This window comes from Balaenoptera physalus (assembly GCF_965194825.1).
Source record: "Balaenoptera physalus genome assembly, chromosome: 10".
Taxonomy (NCBI): Eukaryota; Metazoa; Chordata; class Mammalia; order Artiodactyla; family Balaenopteridae; genus Balaenoptera; species Balaenoptera physalus.
In genome coordinates, this window is record NC_138889.1 from 22,038,420 (window position 1) to 22,060,185 (window position 21,766).

Here is a 21,766-nt window from a genome sequence, read left to right on the forward strand (position 1 = left end):
ACCTGATGGTGTTTAAATTTTGATTGAATTTCCATAATCAGAGGTCACTCAAGATGCAATTTATGCAGCTCTCAAAAGCAAGTAGTCCATAATATTATAAATACTGTAGTCTGGAACTTTGAAATAAATCAGGGGTGACAAGCTTCCTCACTGACAGAGCTGATTTTTGTATACTCATATCCTTTAAAAATATTACAATGTTTCTTCTTTGTAAAGTTAACCTGTTCCTGAACTGAAATTTGAGTATTACATCTTACAAATTTTATGAAATACAAATATAACAAATAACATCATGCTGTATGTTAAAACATAATGAACGATTTTGCTTTTATTTAATTACATGATTAACTAGTATCCATAATAAAATAATTTTACAGTTATTTGACATAAATAAAGTGGGTCGTTCTGGTGATTGTAGGTTGAAGTTAAGCAGTTTTGTCTAAATATTAAGTTTAGATGACTCATTTGGCACAAAGTTGGCCAAACTTGTTTTATCTTATGAACTTTAAAAAATCAGTTCTGTTTGTACGCTCTTAAACCTTTTTCTTTTGCAATCTTATTTTCATCATCTCTTTTTTTGTTTGTTTTATTCTCTTGCCACAAATGAACCACTACTTACAAATATTTTATATTTCCCAGTATTTCCAGGGAAGTAGCTTTGCTATAATCTCTGTCTCATTTCGCCAGTAGATCATTTGTTAAAGAAAAGGGATTGCTGCGGTAGTTAATTGCTACTTTGACACACCTCGTTTTCTTTATTTCTCAGAAACAAAAAGCTAATAGACTAGAGGATAGCCTTGACTTTTTGGAAACATGCAACTTTTACTACTTTAAAATATAATTGGTTTCTTTGTTTTGTTTAAAACCGAGGAGGAAAAGCTGGTCTGCCCAAGCCAGGTGTTCCTTGTTGGCAGCCTGCTCCCTAATGGCTCTGCTCTCAAAGAGCAGCTGCCTGCTACAGCTTTGTATGGCCTATTGTTACCGCACACCCCTCGTTAATACACATGCTGCCCGGGGCAGACCCGAGAATGACATCAACTTGCTTATCTTAGAAACCTGCGAACCTGACGCAGTGTGCTGAGGTTGGCTGGCATCTGCCTGGCCGACTAATTGTGAGCTTTCTGGCCTATGATTGGTTGTTATTCCACTCGGTAATAGGTTAAGCAAAGACATTGCCATTCCATCTGTTCACCCATTCATTGTTCTTCTTGCTTGCCTGGAAGTCTGCAGCTAAAATTGTGTTAAGGAGTTACTGCTGAAGCTGCTACAGAAACCAATGTCTTTGTATTTTCCCGCGAACGTGAGTATATGTGCTACTTAATGCTTTGGAAGTTAAACTTTGCTAAGTATTCAGGATATTAATTTGAACTCTGTTAAGGATAGAATGCACCTCAAATGAAAGCCTACAAATTATTACATAGTGCCGAAATACCAGAAAATTAAATTCTTTCTGTAAAATATGTCTGTGAAGCAGATGTTTTACATTTTTATATTCTGGAGTTATATAAATAATTACAGTTTCATAAACATTCACAAGGCATTAGGCATGTCATGTAATCGTTTGTACTTAAAGATAAGTTATAGCGTGTTCTGATATTTTGATAAACAATGAATTTAGATTTTATCTTCTTGTCACATTCTTAGGTTTCTTAAGGTGTCACTGTCAGACCTAGGTGCTGTAAAATGATAGTAAGATTTAATAGATTTTTCCATTGTCTTAAAAATCTAGCTTGGGGAGATGGATTGCTATTAGATGTTTCAGCTTGTTTTAATTATGATGATTAAGTATTCAATTGCATTGTCAGCAGTTTCAGTACTCATGTATAGTTTCCAATTTCTTCTCTCCCACCTTTTTTTTTTTTTTTTTGCTTGCATTAGTTTCAGATATTAGATTGAAGATGTCACTTGAAGAACTGTTGCTTTCAAGAGATCTGTAATGGGGAAGGGAGGAGACAAAGACTTTCATCTATCAGTTGGGAGGAAAAGAAAGAGCATAAAGGGTTAAAAAGAGGTTTTCATTTCTACCACATGCCCTATTGTGTGAACATATGCATAAGTCTATTGAAAGTTTTCAGAAGATGGGCAGGCCACCAGTTGCTGGTCTCCTGCAGTTCCAGTAGACATCTGTTGCCCCAGAGCATTAACCAATCTGTTCAAAGGGACATCCTTCTTTTGTTAGCTAGAGGGATGCAGACAACAGCACTCACTAAAATACAGTGGTAATTAAATACACAGAGACTACAGCAGTAGGTATTTATTACATATTCATTATTTTATTTTCATTGTTCTCATACTATTACATTTGGATAACAATCAGAACCCACTTTATGGCATTGTTAACTTGATGTTACAAACAAACAAATTGATTTAACAAGCTTATGGTCTAATATTCTTGATTAATATGATGCTTTTTAGAATATAAAAAAAATTTTTTACTGGATTGGAGATGAAGGATTATCTAAGTTATCTAATGAGAACTTTCAGAAAAGCTCACTAAATGGGGGAATGTTTGTGTATGCAACAAATTTCTAGTAAATAGCCTTTATATCATAAAATCTGCTTTCAGCTAGTATAAAGCTTCCTTTTGGCAATTAAAATAATTGGTTACACTTTATCATCTATAAATGTCATCTATAGCATGACATTTTAGTTCTTTTTCAACATATAGTATTATGTGATTTTTAACTTATTAGGCCTTCAACAAGAAAAATTGTTTTAGTTTCTAGTACAATATTTGGAGGAAATCTAAAGCTCTTTAAGTGCAGAAATCTGTTTTCGGACCAATATATGTTTGCTCAGTACCTTTTGTGTTCATGAATATAGTGCAAAGGCCAATTATAATAGGTCTCTGATAACCTAAAAGTTAAGCCGTATTCTTGGAGTTTTTTGATAACTATGGGAATATAAACATTGACCTACTTTGTGTGTGAAACTTTGTCTAGGCTGCTTCATGAAATGAGGAAAATTACTCTTGTTAATAGTTGATTAATTTAAAGATTATTTATATACGTTTGCATTTCAGTAAATGGCAAAACTTAAAAGTCTAATTTAAAAATTTAAGCAAAACTTAAAAGTCTAATATAAAAATTTAAGGAGAAAAGTGTTTTCTCCCTTGCATGTAATAGTAAATTTTGTGTTGTTATTGTAGTCTTTGCTAATCATTTTCAAAGTAATATTGATCATTTTTTTTATGTTGATCATTTTTAAGGCACTGAACAAAAATAAAGATCACATACCATTCTTTGTTCTAAGATATAATAATTCCTTGTTAAGTTTTACACATTACATTACGGAGTACTGCAGCCTATGAAGATATTTTTGTCAGCTTTTATATCTTAAGACTTTTGTCAGCTTTTAAATTTAATTTTTTGTTGAATGATTTCAAAATATTGACAATTTTTTTTTTTTAGTGCCATATTAATTCAGGGAAATCTTTTTTTTAACATCTTTATTGGAGTATAATTGCTTTACAATGGTGTGTTAGTTTCTGCTTTATAACAAAGTGAATCAGCTATACATATACATATATCCCCATATCTCTTCCCTCTTGCGTCTCCTTCCCTCCCACCCTCCCTATCCCACCCCTCTAGGTGGTCACAAAGCATGGAGCTGATCTCCCTCTGCTATGCGGCTGCTTCCCATTAGCTATCGGTTTTACATTTGATAGTGTAAATATGTCCATGCCACTCTCTCACTTTGTCCCAGCTTACCCTTCCCCCTCCTGGTGTCCTCAAGTTCATTCTCTAGTAGGTCTGCGTCTTTATTCCCATCCTGCCCCTAGGTTCTTCATGATCAATTTTTTTTTTTTTTTTTTAGATACCATATATATGTGTTAGCATACAGTATTTGTTTTTCTCTTTCTGACTTACTTCACTCTGTATGACAGACTCTAGGTCCATCCACCTCACTACAAATAACTCAGTTTTGTTTCTTTTTATGGCTGAGTAATATTCCATTGTATATATGTGAAGGGTGATCTTTTACTAATTACAAGTGAATAAGGAAGCATTTTAGAGATTAAAGTTTTAAAAACCAAATCTTTACCATTTGAGTCAATAAAAATAAGTTATTTCAAATTTATATTATGTAATGGAGAAAATATATGCAGCTTGTAGGCCTGGTAATTGAACTTATTTGTCCTTATAATCTGTTGGTTTATAGGAACTAAAAATTATTTAACTGCTTGTTTAGTACAAGATGACATTGGCTACCTCAAAGAAAGTTATCCAGTGAAATCTGGAAGATGAAGAGAGGCCTGTCAGTGTGAAAAAAAAGTTCAACCAAAATATTTTAAAAGAAAAGTTATTTTGCCTAACAAAATTAGGTGTACATTTTTTAAAGTAGTGTAAATCAAGCTTACACTTACACCTAATATTAAAAATCATGTTAGCTCACTTGGAAACATTATATTTAAATAGTATATATAAATTATATGAATTATCACAAGTTCAAGGTGTGTGGTATTCACTAAATACATTTGAATACAAATGACTTTTATCTAGTTTAATATTACAAAAAGCAAACAATGGATAATCCCATTTTTCTCCCTATTTAATCATTATAGCCATATAATAAAATTACATAGCAAAGCAGATTTACATAGTGTCACCAACACTTTTTTAATATTAGACTGAAAGTGATACCGAAAGATTTAAATGTTGGGTTGGCCAAAAAGTTTGTTCAGTTTTAGGTAAAAATAGCAGACATTTCTCAAGTTCATGAAGAACTTTATTGAACAGTGTATTCACTAACTGAACGAACTTTTTGACCAACCCAATACGTTTTTAGGGTGGATAATTTTCAGTTTAAAAACTTTATAATATCTGGTTTTGCTTCTTTGAAAAATGTGAAAATTAAGAATTCACTATTCTTTAAACATAACATTTCATTCTAATGTTCCCCACCGGCTCTGTTTTTCATAAAGTATTAATCTTGTTTAAAACAGTCCAAAAGAAAAACACTACAGCTCAATATTAAAATAATATTTCTTAGTTCAATTCAGGGATTTGGTCAGTGAGTCATTATCTTGAAAAATTATCTCACAACAGCACTTATGCAAAATCCAAACTTTTCAGGGGAGATCAAAAATGTTGCCCGTTAAATACACTTCCTGCAGTCAGAGCAGATTGTGGGGTTTACAGAACAATGATGTCGGAGCTTCCAGATTGGTTTGGCAGCTGCATTGTTCTCAGAGGGTAAACCAGGCGCACTTAAGTCCCAGTCTCTTTTATAGGCTTTTGTTCATACCAAATTATTCTTTTACTGTGCTAGCATTCATGATGGCACGTTAAAAGAGTACCGCTTAGCAACCAGCTCTGGTTGCCAGGCAGCCCAGCTTCCAATAGGTTTTCCTTGTTTAAGATACTTTTGGTGGGAGCTCTACCAAGGCCACAGTGCAGATTTTTCTTTTTAACTGTATCCCTTTATTAGGATGCTGTTGTGATTTGTTGCTTGCATTATGGTGTCTGTATATTACAGTAGTTAATAAATCACTGAGTATTAAGATTTGCTTTCAAAATTGCTTCCTTTAATTCTAATAATTGGGCTCATGCATATCCATGTTAATAGAAAAAAACTGAAATGGTTACAGCTTCATAATGGAGCAGATGGATATAGAGGTCTCCCAAGGAAAATTTCTTTTTATCAGTTGTGCAGTCAGGAGCCAGGAGAGTGTGATGTTTCTTTAAAACTAATGAATGCTATATTAGTAGAACAATGATGTTAAATTTATCTGTCTTCTCAAGGGATAAAACTGAAGAAACTCCTGTAGAAGTGTGTAGGAGTTCTACACTGAAGGAATTTTAAGTGTACTGTTTTCAAGCTAAAGATTCCATGGTCTCTTCTCTATTATTTACCATAGTTAATACAATTTATTTCATTGTATAGAAATACTGCACTCTCTAATAAGTTCACTCTAATGCATTCAAATGTGAAACTTCTTAGAAAATCACTTAGCATTTTCTCTTAACATTTATATAATAGCTCCTTTCTAGTGTAAATAAGATGTTGAGGAGCTGTAGAATAAAATGTTTTTCCAATTTTCTTTTTTAGGTTATTTAAATAGGTGTTCTATGACAGTCTCATATTCAGCTACCACTGGCTTACTAATGTTATCCCTGGGTAGAACACTGGAATTGCCTTAATAAGTAAACTACTGATGTGCATGTAGTCCTTACAATGAAGCACAAGAGAAAATAATTTTATTTTGCTAACCTGGTCCTGGTAGAGAAATAACAATTATTCCCAGTAGACTTTTAGGAAAACAGTAAAACAGCCAAAGCATTTTAAACAGTAAAAGCATTCCTGTAGGGGGAAAGTAGAATAAAAGATGACTTTTTAACCAAATGCAGATAATAATTAGCTAATTATCTAATATAATACAGAAGTATTTTCTGCCATAAAATTCAAGAAATTAAGATAACATTTATTCAGTGTACTTAATTATTTGCTGCTAATTTTATTTAGCAGCAAATATAATTATAGGAATATTTCATTCCTATGCTTTCTATAAATGTGCATAGAATAAGAGCTTTCTCCCCTGGAATGAAATAGACTGTAGTCCCTGGTACTTAATAAGGGTAGCACAGTGTTGTATTCTGTTACTGTGTTCAGGATTTACAAAATAAAGATTATTAGGGCAAAACTATTCATCTCTTAAGTGGAATATAAGTCACTTTGTAGTTATTTCATTCCTTGTTGGCTGTTGTAGAATGCGTGCTCTTTCATCACAGTAGTACTCTAAATCGTTTTTGAAAGTCTTTAGATTGTTGTTATGCTTGATCCAAATTAACAATAACTTTTAAATTATAATAAGGTAATGTTTTCATTTTCACATGGCTTTCTCTTTAAAAGAATTTTTGCAAATTGTTGTGAATTATTTTAGAAAAAATGTACATAACCTGTCATAGCACATCTAAAACAGGCTTTTTTATAATATTCTGTGTGTCACTATCGAAACATAGGCCTTTCTAACTGTGGGAAAATCTCTTCCATCAGGATTGAGAAGCATCATGATATAGTGGGGAAAGCATGGGTTTCGGAGTCAGACAAAACTGGGTAAAAAATCCAGTTCCACTACTTATTTACTTTGTTGCCTTGGAGGGAATACTTAATTTTTCTAATTCCAAACTTCGTCATCTGAAAAACAGGACATGATACTATCTTGGAAGGGTGTTATAAGGGATGAGAGGATGTAGACAAAACAAAGTTGATATTCAGTAGTTTGGTAATTCTCTCCCAACTTCTTTATTGAAATAGAAATGATACTGAAATATCATTCAGTAGATATGAAATTCTAAATATTTTACATTTTTCTCTAGGAATACGGGGTGCTTTGCATTCGAGAATACAGAAAAAACAGCAAAGTGGAGTCAAGTACGCATAACAGCTTCATGGGCTTGAAGGATCATCTGGGGCATGACCTAGGCCACCTTTATGTGGAGAGCACTGACCCACATTTAAGTACATCTGTACCTTGGTCAATGGTAGAAAAACCAACAATGGATAAAGTTAATTCCGGGAAGGAAGAAAAGGAGGTGTCTGAAGAGAATGCGAGCTCTGGTGACTCTGAAGAAAGCACAAATTCTGATAATGAGTCAGAACAATTGAGTAGCATTTCAGTAGAGCCATGCTTATTAACCAAGACTCACAGACAACTATGTAGGTCTCCGTGTTTAGAGCCTCATGTACTCAAACGCAGTGAAATTTTGCAAGACTTTAAACCTGAAGAGTCTCAGCCAACCAAGGAAGTGAGGAAACCCCCGGATGTGGTGCGAGAGTACCAAACAAAACTGGAGTTTGCACTGAAGTTAGGTTATTCTGAAGAACAGGTTCAGCTTGTGCTAAACAAACTTGGTACCGATGCTTTAATCAATGATATTTTGGGAGAACTTGTCAAACTTGGAAATAAAAGTGAGGCCGAACAAACAGTTAGTACAATTAACAGTATAATGAGGGAAACGTCTTCCCTGGAATCTCAGCGGTCTGAATCTCCGATGCAAGAGATTGTAACAGACGATGGGGAAAATCTGAGACCAATAGTTATCGATGGCAGCAATGTGGCGATGAGGTAAGTGGGGAAATCTTCACTCATTATTACCAAACAATCTTTAAAACATATTTCTAATTTTGTGACTGTTTCTTTTCTAACAGTCATTAACGTCAAGGTTGTTCTGCATCCCAACATTAGCTCCCATATTTCTAATTGTGTCTCTCTTAGTTCTCTCTCTACTTCCAGAGCCGTCAACCACTCTTACCTCATTTGTCCCTAAATAAAAGACCTCCTTTTCCCTAGTTATGTCTTTTTTTTCCCCCCTCATCTGGTAAATTACTATGGTATAAAAATTAGCATATATTCCCAGTATAGTGTTAAACATTAGTTTTAATTGAAGAGCTTGAGTATGATCATATTGAATAACTTTGGAACCTAGAGAGATAAATGGCCTATTTCTATACAAAGTCAAATAACCATAAGATAAAATCCCAGTTCTTTGAGAAAATTATTTTTATTGATTTCAGGAACAAATCAAAGCCATAATTTCAGAGGGTTTTTTGTTCCATTTAAGAAATGTAATTCAAAAATAATTTTTTAGGAACTGGGGGAAAAAAACAAAAGCAAAGCTTCCAGAGAATTTTTTTTATGGATTTTGATGGCTAAAAACGTAAAGTGCATCTAAATTCAATTAGTATATAGTTAACTGCCCACAATGTTCAGAATACTGTGGGGATATAAAGATATGGAAAGGCATCAGTTCTTCTTTCAGAAAGCTTAACATTTCATATGTTGTTTCTCAAGGTGACCTGAGGATAGCTATCAAAGAATCATCTGGGGAACTTGTTCTAACTAGTGTACATTCTAGAGCAGTGCTGTTCAATGGAAATGTAATGTGAGGCACATACGTCATTTAAAATTTTCTGGTACCTACATTAAAAAATTAAAAGAAACAAGTGATAATATGAATAATATATTTTATTTAGGTTAATATAGCCAAAATATTATTTTGATGTGTGTTCAATAAGAAAATTGTTAATGAGATATTTTTGCATTATTTCTTTCATATTAAGTCTTAAAATAAGATATCTTACACTTATAGCACATCGCAATTCAGACTAGCCATACTACAAGTGCTTAATAGCCACATGTAGCTTGTGGCTACATATTAGACAGTATAGTTCTAGAAACCTACCAAGTCCACACACAGACCTACCAAGTCTAGATCAAGGTGTAGCCCAGCCATCTCCTTTTGTAACAAATACCCCCACTAATAATGATGCCTACTAAAATTTGAGAACCACTGTTTTTTAGGTGATAGCAGCATTTCTGCATAGAGTATGAGAAGGACCAACTTGTAATCCTCGAAATAATACTGCTTCCACCTGATGGAAAGGTTATCTTTCTTTCATTTATAAGCAAATGAGATTTGCAGTATTTAAATTACTTGTCCAAGGTAAAACATAATTCAAACCCAAATATGTCTGACTTCAAAGTCTATACACTTTTCATCATAATGAAAGGTAAAAACAAACTGAAAATGTTCAAGCCAGATCTTCCAAGGCCTTCAGTGCCAAGCTAGAGAATTTAAACTTGGCTCCAATCCAAAGGTAACTGAAGATTTTTGAGGAGGGTAATGTCAAGAGTAGAGCTGTGCCTTAAATTGATAATATGGCCATGATATTTAAACTGGACTACAGGAGATAGGAGATAAATTTGAATGCAAACAACCCTTTCTAAGGGAGTAAAAAGGGCCTTAAGTGTCACAGAGGTATGAAGTGTACATACAACCTTGAGAAGTCCTTCAGTAAAATAACCTCTCTGTTGTCTAATCTTTCCCAAATTTAGCTATGAAATGATTTTTTTTTCTTGTAATAATCCAGAACTAGTGAACAGTTACCTTAGCAGAGTGATAATGAGTAAAGCCAAAACACCATGGAATTACCAAGCAAGAGAGTAATGAAGGAAGGTAATAGGTCCTGGAGAAACACCTACAACCATAGCCATATACCAAAAGCACCAGAGAGGTTCTTAAAGGGCTCAACTCTTGGAGAATCTGATTCAATGGGGTATAGTAGAGCCCAAATAACTGTATAGTATTTTTAAGGTGCCAAGGTATTTCTGATGCATAGCCAGTGTTAAGAACCATTCAACATGGAAAGTGTGGATATCAATAGGTCAGGAGGTAGAAGAAACTGATGATCCAGGGAAAGAGTAGTGTGAAAAATACCAGTCTTAGAAAAAAGTTTAGTGCTAGTAAAACCAAGAGACATACAAATGCCATCAACTCAAGGAAGCGGAGGCTTTAAGGAGAGAGTATCCTGTGGGTAGAATTGAAAAAAGATCCAGGGACATGACAGCCAGGAAATCATTGTCTTCAAGAATGCCATATGGTGTTAAAGATAGAAACCCAGTTACAAGATGTCAAGAAATGAAGGAATAGAGCTAGACTGTTATTCTCGAAAGTTGACAGAGGAAGGGAAGAAAGAGGAGTAAGAGTTGAGAAAGGATTTTTAGTTTTATATAGAACAGAACTATATAAGCTGAGGGGATGGGGAAAAAGTCTCCACAACAGCAATAATATGAGAGTTTAATTTTTGAAGCAAAGTTCTCTGAAGGAGGAGACAATCAAAATACAAATAGAGAATTTGGCATTGGAGGTAAATACACTTTGGGGTAGTCAGAAGAACACCTTGGAGGGGAAAAACAGCATCAGACTTATAAAACTTAGAGCCCATAGAAGTGAATTTTTTTAATGGATATCATTTAGATAAATGATGTCACAGTTGGAGCAACTCACATGACTGAAACCTAGTTCCCAGTGGCAACTGAAAAGTACTTGGATAACTGAAAATTTGCATAAAACTCTAAACTTTACTTATCCCACATGATGAGATACAAAAATAAATGGCATAATTAAGGCATTTCAAACAATCTACTATATGTAATTAGAAAACACTTCCACCCCCACGCTATTTTGGCCCCATTCTGTTTCTTTTGCTATAAAGACAGGACAATGCACTTCATATGTTTTAATCTGACACGTAACCTGAGATGCTTCAGGCATTGCAGGAGAGAACAAGTTGACAGGAAATTTTATTATAGCAGCATTATACTGTCAGTCACAATGAAATGTCATACCACGTCCATAACTTTGAAAGTGCCAGAACTCATGGAAATGTATAGTAAACTTTTACATTCTGCCACTTATGAGATCTACATAAAGTAATAAAAGTCATTTAGAAATGCATATCTACTTCAGATTCAAAATCTTAATTTAACAAAAATGCAGAGAGATTTTACCCATTTCCTGTTGCATAAAATATAACAAACATGCTTTTACTTTTTAAGTTAATGTCCTACTCATGTTACTTTAGCAAACCTATTATATAATAAATTTATATACATCATAATAAATTATAATAGGTAAATGTGAGGATGAGTTAAGAATAGAGTACTGTTTTATTTCCTTTCTGATTTCTCAGGCAGATATATTCCACATATAAGATGAATATATTTTAGTTTCATTTAAATGCTAGCAGTGGAACTGATATAAATGATTCTTTAGATGTAAATTAAAAGTAGGAAAGAAAGGCATTTTATTAAAATTACCAAAATGGACTTTAAAAAACAATTAATTTTCTACACACTACCTTTGTGATTCTGAGTAACTTGTTTAAACTCTCCAATCTCAGTTTTCAGGACTGTAAAAAGAGGAACTCATCTTGCAGGCTTGTTATTAGAATTAAAGATAATTAATACCAAGTGCCTGGCATGTAGTAGGTGCTCAGTAAATTACAGTTATTATTACATTAAAGAGCTAGATTCTATATTTTAATCCAGAACATAATAACTAATGTAATGAAAACTTAGTTTTTCAGATTTTTTTTTAATAAATTTATTTTTATTTTTGGCTGTGTTGGGTCTTCGTTGCTGCTAGTTGCGGTGAGCGGGGGCTGCTCTTCGTTGCAGTACACGGGCTTCTCACTGTGGTGTCTTTCCTTGTTGCAGGGCATGGGCTCTAGGCGTGCGGGCTTCCGTAGTTGTGGCTCGCGGGCTCTAGAGCACAGGCTCAGTAGCTGTGGTGCATGGGCTTAGTTGCTCCACGGCACATGGGATCTTTCCAGACCAGGGATCGAACCTGTGTCCCCTGCATTGGCAGGCAGATTCTTAACCACTGCGCCACCAAGGAAGTCCCAGTTTTTCAGTTTTTTTATTCAACACTTAACAAACAGCAGTTTAGCAGTCCATCCTATGATCTATAGGTATATTTTAATTCTTTATGTTTATATCATCAATTGTTTTCAATGATTTCTACGGTTTCATAAAGAAGACTTGGGCTCTTAGATCTGGGTGACGCCAAAATTGCCCAGGGACAAGCCATATAACCATAATATACAGCATAGGTCCCCAAATTGCAGGAATCCTGTGTTGCTTTGCAGGAAGCATGCTTCTACTTTCAGCTTATTAATATCTCTTAAAAATGTGCCACATTGATAGAAGTTCTGGGTAAGTTTGTTGAATACGCATTTCATTCAAAATTGACAAATACCTAGACCGTAGTCTAGCATAATTTGTGATAGCTATTTCAATGTGAGGTGTAGGAGCAAAGAGGACATAAGTATTCAAAAATAGAAAACAGCAAACTAATAAGTTTAGATAAAGCCCTAAACTTTTGCACAAAAGTACTTGGTTTTTGAAATATGAAACAGAATAAATTTATATTTAGTGGAACTGGACTAACTAACAAGTACTGACAAAAAGCTACAGTTAATTTTAATGCTTAAAAAAGCAAAAACAAAAAAAGCCTCTCAGTAATTTAGCAAATTGGTCATTCAGCAAATAGGCTTCTTTCCATAGTAGGGCAGATACTTCATAATATAAGTATACCTTGAAATGTATACTCCAGATTTAGAAACAGAAACAAAGCATAAGTAATATTTATCATATTTCTGAAATGAAATTCTCATGATATTGTGATTTTTATTTCCTCCAAGTAGCTTTACAATTCTTCAAAATCTGATTCTCTTAAACCTGAGGTAGTTTAGCAATGGAGTATAGAATGATTCTCTATCCACATGTATCCAATAGTTTAAATTCATTTTTCCTTAAGAGAGTCCAGTGTTTTAATTTACCCATGGTTTTAGGTTCAGATGACTTGTTCTGCCATTAACAAAGTACCATCTTGTGAGCCGTCAGGGATGGGAGTGTAAGTTGGATGTTGGTGCTCTTGGATTCCTAGAAGTCCTTGATTTCTTCAGTATGCTTCCATGACATAGTCACCTGACTTCATTAAAATTACATCTCCATATTTATACTTCAGCTTCTACCAAATATGTGAAATAAGAGTGGTGAACAAGAGAAAACCCAGAGCCTCATCACTACCTCTACACCATGTGTAGCACAAATTCTCCAGTTCCGTGGGATGGAAGCTAGGCACACCAGCCTTCTCTTTTTGATATGAACAAACTATTGAGATCCTCCCCACCCTGACTCCCCTGTCATTGCAAGTCCTCTCTCTTGGTCGGTGAATCCAGGCTTTTGGTTTTAGATAAAATCTCCTAACTGGTGGGTAGGCCTTATTGCTGCATGTTTGGGCAGAGTATTAGGATAGATATTTTGTTTGCTAAAAATCTCAGGTGGACCACTTTTGACCAATAGGATCCATGCTTGTATTGCCTCTGTGTTAATGATGGGGAACCATGAAAAGAATTTAAGCAAGGGAAGAGTGGCGTATCACATTTACCTTTAAGGAAGTTCACTCTGTAGAGAAATTTAGAGAAGGATTTGAGCACTAAGACTGCAGACAAGGAGACCTACTTATATTTGAAAATATATGCAAAAGTTAAATTGTGGACAACTCCTGGGAAAAGAAGAATATTGCTTTTGTATACCAGTCTAATGGCAGAGAGTACATAAATAAAGCAACCATCTACCCCTCAAAAAGACTCGTGTTAGAAACCAGCTGGTGTTGTATAAATCTGAATCTTAACTGGGGTGTAGAAAAGCACTCCAGGTAAATCACTGAAGTCATTTTCTTAAAGTTTGAACAGAAATCAGATATAGCCAGATTATAGTGTCAGAACATGAACAGGAAAATGCGCAAGTTGTAACAACTTTTCTTTATATCAAGAATTGTGGGCTAAGCCTATATATTTATAAAATATGAGCAGAATTTAGCAGTCTGTATAAATAGGATTTAATTTTTTTTTTAATTTATTTATTTATTTATTTTATTTTTGGCTGTTTTGGGTCTTTGTTTCTGTGCGAGGGCTTTCTCTAGTTGCGGCAAGCGGGGACCACTCTTCACCGCGGTGCGCGGGTCTCTCACTATCGTGGCCTCTCTTGTTGCGGAGCACAGGCTCCAGACGCGCAGGCTCAGTAGTTGTGGCTCACGGGCCTAGTTGCTCCGCGGCATGTGGGATCTTCCCAGACCAGGGCTCGAACCCGTGTCCCCTGCATTGGCAGGCAGATTCTCAACCACTGCGCCACCAGGGAAGCCCTAGCAGTCTGTATAAATAAGATTTATTTATCTAGATTAATCTTTTTGAAGGTACAAAGGCTTTTATGTATCTAATCTGGTTTGTGAAGTTGTATGGACTTGAGAACTCTTTTCAGTGTGAATTAGAATATTGAAGACCATCTTGCCTGGGCTCCAAAACTTGCCTTCAATTGTTTGATGCGTTTGCTGTCCTGTTGCCTGTTTACCATTTTAGTACAGCCCTGTCTCACAGTTAATAAAATCCTCCAGGACACCTAGTCCAAGTTTTTGGTTTAGATTACAGGTGTGAGACTACAGCTTGCCAGGGTTCATTCAAATTTGGTTTTGGCTCTCAACAAAAATGTATCAAAATTATGTGCAGTAGATCTGCATGGTCCAGTACGGTGACCACTGGCCACATGTGGCTGTTGAGATTTTCAAATGTGTCTAATCCAAATTAAGGTATTCTGTAAATGTAAAATACATACCAGATTTTGAAAACTTAGTACAAAAATATGTGAAATATAACAACTTTTATGCTGAATATGTGTAAAAATGATCATTTTTGATACATTGAGTTAAATGAAATATATTACTAAAATTAATTTCACCTACTTTTTACTTTTTAAAATGTGCTATTCTAGGTCATTTTAAATTATATTTGTGGTTCACATTATACTTCTATTGGGTAACCTCTCAGTGAAATGTTTTTTAAGTTCCAACTTAGTGGGGGCTTAACATCAATTAAAAGACAGCTTGATTTCCCTCTAGATGAGTGTCAGCGTCATAGGTACTACTTACAGGTTAGTTGGCAGGGTCCCATTTCTCTTATTGTTTTAAAGAAAATCCTTAGGTAATATGAAAGGAATCAGAGAATCAGAACTAGTTTTTTCTGTTGTTTGATTATATCAGTGTGGAGTCTGACACAGACAGATGTTAGTTCTGTTCTACTGCTTCTCTTTATAACCCTAAGTATATACTTCAACCTGTCATCATTCATGAATTTTCATAGACCAATGGTCAGTAAACTTTCCTGTTATCTCAAATATGCTTATTTAAACCCTAACCTAGGAAATAACAACATTAATAATCCTATTACATAATGAATAAAGTTAATTATAAATCACCTAACTAGTGATTGTAAGAAATGGGAAAAGTCACCCAATTATAATAGGAAAAAAGTGATTCGAGTTTTATGTTTTCTACCTGTCTTAATATTGAAGACATTATTACATCTACTTAACAGGTATGTTCTGTTCAGCATCTTTAGACTAATGACCCACTTGGATCTAGATTAGCTAGATGTGCTTCCTATTATTGATTTTGGCTTCAAATTATGGACCTTATAAAGTGAGGACATCTTTCTACTTTCCTTTTTCCTTATCCTTTCCCATTCTCAAAATTCTCTTGGCCACACTGCTCTTGTGTCTGTACCAACTGGAGGGTAATAATGAACTTTCATGTTAAAACTTCCACTGTAATTTTGGTGTTGAAATTTTCATTGTCCTAAATCAGTAATTTTCAGACTTTTATTTTCCTTTGAAGCGGTACAATCCTGCAAATCTTAAAAGGAAGCCCAGTATTTAAAACAAACAAAAACATAGTATTGTTTGAATTGGAGGGTATAAGTGGGGGCTGTGTTTCCCACTTAAAAATTCCCTTCATTGCTCCCTAGAAGGGCCTCTGGGATTTCTATTTGGAACACAACTTGATAGACCTGATTAAATTATCTGTAACAAGGGAGTTTATCTGTAACAAGGGATTTCGTTTTCTGGGTATATTGCATCCTGACCACTAGGTTTAGGTTCAAAGTGATCTTGGTGTAGTGGGAAAGAGATCAGAGATTAAAAGTTCGGTAGCTATAAGAGTGACAAAATAGGCATAAATCACTCGTTATGAGCCTTCAATATAAAAGAAAAAGTTCTAGATGCCCATGAGTCAGCACATGGAATTATAGATTCTTAAATACAATATGAAATTTAATTAGACTACAATAATAGGAAGGAAAATATTCTCTTATTTCCATATTGAAGATGATATCCAGCTGTACTCCTGTCTCCTTGCTTAAGGGAAATGGTATAGATGTAGGAGAATTTCTTCTTAACAATCATTAAACATTGCTAATGCATTAGTATTTGAAAGAGTTCTTTAAAATTAAAATCTATTTTCATGTATACAACATGGTTTATGTACAATCAGGCCTAAAAATTGAAAAAATAAGTCATCAAGTATTTGAAGAGCACCTAGGTGTATTAATAATTTAGTGTTCGATAAATATCTATTATTATTATATTAATATAATATAATTATATAAGCTAACTATATCTAAACTTAAAGGACTTTGGTACTAAAGATTCAAATACGGTTTTCTAGTTTAAAAGATTACATTTTACTCATACTGTTCATTGTAGGCACTTCACTGACAAACTTGTATCCTTATCATTATACGCAGTTTGATATAATGACCCATTAAAGTCACAGAAGTTTTATAATCATACTTGAATCTTCCAGTGAAGGGTGTAGCAAACTTGTAGGTCAAGTTTTTGATTTAAATAAAAGATGATATATCGAAGGTTATAAAAAAGCGATGGATTGTTTTTTTGAGTCCCCTGATACCTTGATCTCTTTTTGTTTCTTTTTTAAAAAACTAAAACTGTTTAGTGATCTCCACATATCAAACACATTGATCTAAAAAATCACAGTTTGCCATCAGTAGTGAGATTAAAGCTATTAAAGACTTACTGGTTTCATTTTCATTCCAAAGCAAGCTCTTTTCCATTTTCTAAAAATTAGGACCAAAGGGACATGAGAAAGTGAAGGCACTAATATTTGTTGAAGTCTTCTATGTGCCAGGCACTCTGCTCAGTGCTCTGTGGATGTTACCTTGTTCAGTTCTCACAACCCTGTCATGTAGGCGGGATTATCTCCGTTTTAAATATGAGAAGATTGAGGTTGAAAATAAGTAACTTGCCAAGGTCACACAGAAATGTACTAAAGAAAATACTTAAACTCATGTCTAATTCCAGACACTGTTATTTTCACTGTGTTGGCCTACTCATGAAAAGCCATCTCTATTTAGTAGTAATGCTAGTAGTAGTATTAATAGTACTAATACCATCATAATAATTAGTAGTGCTAATTTACTATTAGTAGTACTAAATATGCCATTCTAGGTATGATTGTTACAATTAGATTTTCGATGAGTTATGGAAAAACTTTTTAAGAATGGCTTTCCTTTGATCATATAAGGGATATACTTATTACATAAATATAAGAAAATAAAAATCAACTATGATTTCCAAGGTTCTTTGCAAGCATTATAAGTAATATGTTAATTCAAAGCAAATACTCAAACTAGAGCAAAATCAAATTTGAGGAAATAAAAGATAATTGGAAAAAGACTCCTTATTTCTCTTTTTTTTTTTTTCAATGCCATGAAAAGAATTAAAAAGAAGTAGTCCCCTTTAATAGATGCCTTCATTCCCTTGTTAGATTTCTCCATGTTTTTCAATTTGCTCCTGTCTACCACGGGAATATAACAGTTATAATTCTAAAATAACCCTTTCTATCCTGTGGTTAACCTAGTTAATGATGTGTGTGTATATAACTTAACAAAGTGTAATACATGAAATTATGTTTCCTAGACACAGCAAATGGAATGGTTCACCCATTGTCCCTCTCTTCTAGGTCCGGTATTGAGGCAAGCTACATTAAAGTGTGTGGTTCCCTGAATTTTTCTCTGCATTACAAAATACATCTTTGTAATCTGTTAACCATCACAAGTGACTAATTTAATGGCACATAATAAGCAAGTGTACTTCAGTTCTCTAGTGGGAAGTATATATGATGTTTTTATAAGATTTAGCAAATATCATATAAGTTTGAGTGCTTATGGAATTGCCCTTCTGTTGAAGACAGAAAAGTAGAACTGAGGGGTTTTCAAATTTGTTGCAGTAGTATATATGACGAGATTAAAGATAATCCCATTAGATACAAGACAAAGTGAATTTACAGAATAATAAAGTTATGATAGTGAAAATCTTATGAAGAATATGTTTGTCAAGATAATTTGTGTTCATTTTAGCTCCCCTTAGTTTCCAATTACTAGTTCACTAGAAGGTGCATATGTCTGAAACTCCGAGTGGGAGTCCCTGGATAGAAGAAATGGGGCTTCAGTTACCCCAGTCCAGACCTTAGTAGCCCTTTTCACAGCTTGCAAATTAATTTCATCTTATTGTCTGGAATAAGCTCTACAATGAATTACAGAAATCTGTTTGGGAAGTTGCAATGACTAATAAATCAGCAATTAGTTTTGCACGTGGCATATTAGTTGTGGGATATTAGAAAACCTCTCATTCAAAATTTGGCCCATAGCATGGCAGACCCCTAGCACATATTTACTCTCAGTATAGATAAGCACATATTCACTCTCAGTATAGATAAGCACATATTCACTAACTCAGGTGGCTTGTCTCCCAGGAGCTTCAAAAATCCTCTACCTGGAGTCCAGAGTATGGTAGCCCTTAGTTTATACAGGAGATCTCTTCCCAACAGATGAACAGCATTAAGGGACAAGAGAGGCATGTTCCTACAACAGAGGACCTATTTGCTCAGGAATCTCAGATGAGAAAGAACAGGTAGAAGGTTGTCCAGAGATACCCACAACTTATATGTTTTTCTGGATGTAGGTGAAACAAGAGAGGTCAGTAGAAATTGCAGAATACATGCATGGTTCCAGTATCTACAAGAAAGGACAGGAAAATATTAAGGCAGGAAAAGGAAATATATATAAGGCTTTTCCATTCCCAGCTCTGAAGCTCCTCTATTAAGTCAGTTTTGCTCATTAATTTGCACAATTTGCTAATTGTTTCCTGTCTGATTTCAAGCAGAGAGGGGGTGTCTTCTGATGGAGATGGTAAAGTTTCATAGGTAGCATCCCTTGTATCTTCCTCAGTCTCTGGCTGCGTTCCTTTTCCCAACATCCTATCTTCTTACAATAGTAACGTACTGACTTTTCATCGGCAAGTCCTATCTTATTTGTTGGTAGCCCCAGAAAAGTATTTGCTCCCTGTGTGAATAAGTAGGCAGGTAACACTGCAATCTTGAGTTTCTTTTTGTCTTCACCTTTCTCCATTTTTTTCCCCCAAACTGGATTACTGTTGCCAATACCTGAGAAACTGTCTATTTTTTGACAGGCAGATACCTTTTCTCTTACTTGTGCTTGCAACAAGGCTACCACAGAAGTGGAGAGGATTAAGAGTCTATTCTGATCCACCCCCGTATCCATGCCCATTCATTTAGAAAATGCCTTGGTGAACCACTGATGGAAATCGCCGGGAGACTCATGCAGCAGCAGCCCTGCAGCTTCTCTCAGGCCACCTTTTGCAGAAAGACTGCAAAGTCTGCCATCAGCAGTGCCTCGCAATGGGTGTCCTAGGTTTGAGGAGCAGCCAGAGTTGTTGCAGAAGGTGCCTGAAGCCATGACACTCCACTTGCCCCATCACACCTGTTCCATTAGTCAAGCAGACTCATCCAAGGCCACATTCCTTGGATGTTACAAGTCGGTGTCGAGCCTCACACACAGGGCTGTAAACTGAAAACGTGCTGTAGAAAACCTCGGCACATTTTTGCAGATCTTTCCAGGGCACTGGAAAATAACTCTTAAGATGGATATCAGCTAGGGGAAAGGGATGTGGTACCCTTACCACATCTGATCCACCCAGCAGTACTGGATAACTTCTAAAGGGTATTTGAATCCCTGTAGCTCCAAAGGGAGAAGGCTGATTTTCTCTACACTGAGATGAAAACTAAGTTGGTTTGTATGGCACTATAGCTTCAGGTTCATGTTGCAATTTAAAAGCCTGACTCCTTTTGTTTCCCCTTCCCTCCAAGTTACCAGGGAAACCATTTGCCCACCTGATGCCTTCATTCTAAGACAGTTTTCTTATCCAGATTTTCAGACTCCTTGCTCCTTCCTCTTAATCATTTCTGCTTCCCTAGCTATGTTTTGCATGTTGAGTGCTGTAGGGGGGAGTCTTGGAGGTGGACTCCATATCAGAACATTCAAATAAGGCCGGCAATTCTCCCTCTTCCAAAGGGAAGTTATCCCCGGATCCTGAAGTCCTTGGGAACCATCTGTCCAAGAAGCCATCATCTCCTCTTTCTAGGTCCCAGATAAGGCAAAGAAGGGTGAAGAGGCGTAGAAGGAACAATAGCCGAGAAGTGTTGAGAACCTGGAGAAACAGAAGGTGCTTTCAGTTTCTCAATCTCTTCCTTCAGTTTTTTTAATTCATTCTTACTGGCTGTCCAGTTCATTCTTTCATTTATTTCCTGAGATCCAGAGATACCAATAATCCTTTTATTTTAAGTAGGGTTTTTCTAAAAATCTGTGTCAGTATACCAATTTGTCTACTTCAAATGAGCCTTCCTCTGGCCATTGCAAAGCAGGATTTTTATAAACGTGCCTATTCACAACATGACAGAGTAAAATAAGCCCTTTAAGAAAGAGACCTGCTGGCAGGCTCCTTATATTTTTCTACATTAAAGCCAGTGTTGAATCACACGCAACCTTCAAGCCTCTATTACCCATTTTGCTCAGCAGGAACTCAGAATTAGCGGTGAGAGCTCGGCATTTTCCCTGGGAACCCAATCCCACCGAGCCAAAGTAGTCAAAGGAACACTTTTAGCAAACATCCAGGGTCTCCAACCTAATCAATGGTGGCTACAAAGCCTCTGACACATTCACCAGCAGAAGGACTCACTTGAGGTATACCATCCTTGTTGCCAAATTGTTGAAATACCAAAGAAATGGAGGCCCACAGGACACATGCCAATTCATAAATATAGAACTAGCTGTTTTGACTACTGAGGAAAAAAAACCCTAAATGCATGCAGATACAGCCTGTAAGGTGACTACAGAACTATAATGAGTTTTCTTCTCTATTTATGGAATTAGAGCTACAGTTCGTAAACATCATCGTACTCTTTTAGTAAACACTCAACAGACAGTTAATTTGCACCAGTAGCTACATTGTGCTCACTCTGACATCCTGTTTTTCATAATTTTTGTTATCAGGCTTACTCTTTTTATAATTCTTTATCAGAGCCTCCTACCCTTGCCCCTTATATAGCAACCAGCACATATGATTAGTCACATCCTTCAACACGCCTCATAAGGTTAGGTCAAGTTCAGTCTCCCCCAGCCTCTCCCCATCTGTAAGTCCCACCTGCACTTTGGAGCCACCTGGTAAGTTGTCTGCTCAGACTTTTACTGTTACTAGGGATGATTCTGGGCC

General features: G+C 35.4%; 1 protein-coding gene and 1 long non-coding RNA gene across 4 annotated transcripts in view; one reads left to right on the plus strand and one right to left on the minus strand.

The window, feature by feature from the left end:
- Positions 1-21,766, minus strand: part of LOC309667926 — a 614,088-nt gene that overhangs the window by 257,306 nt on the left and 335,016 nt on the right. The window lies entirely within an intron of this gene.
- Positions 1-21,766, plus strand: part of ZC3H12C (zinc finger CCCH-type containing 12C) — a 70,374-nt gene that overhangs the window by 26,590 nt on the left and 22,018 nt on the right. For all 3 annotated transcript variants that reach the window (XM_082476862.1, XM_082476863.1, XM_082476864.1), the window contains exon 2: positions 7,320-8,068. In XM_082476862.1, coding sequence (XP_082332988.1) covers positions 7,320-8,068 — 749 coding nt within the window. The remainder of the gene's footprint in view (positions 1-7,319; positions 8,069-21,766) is intronic.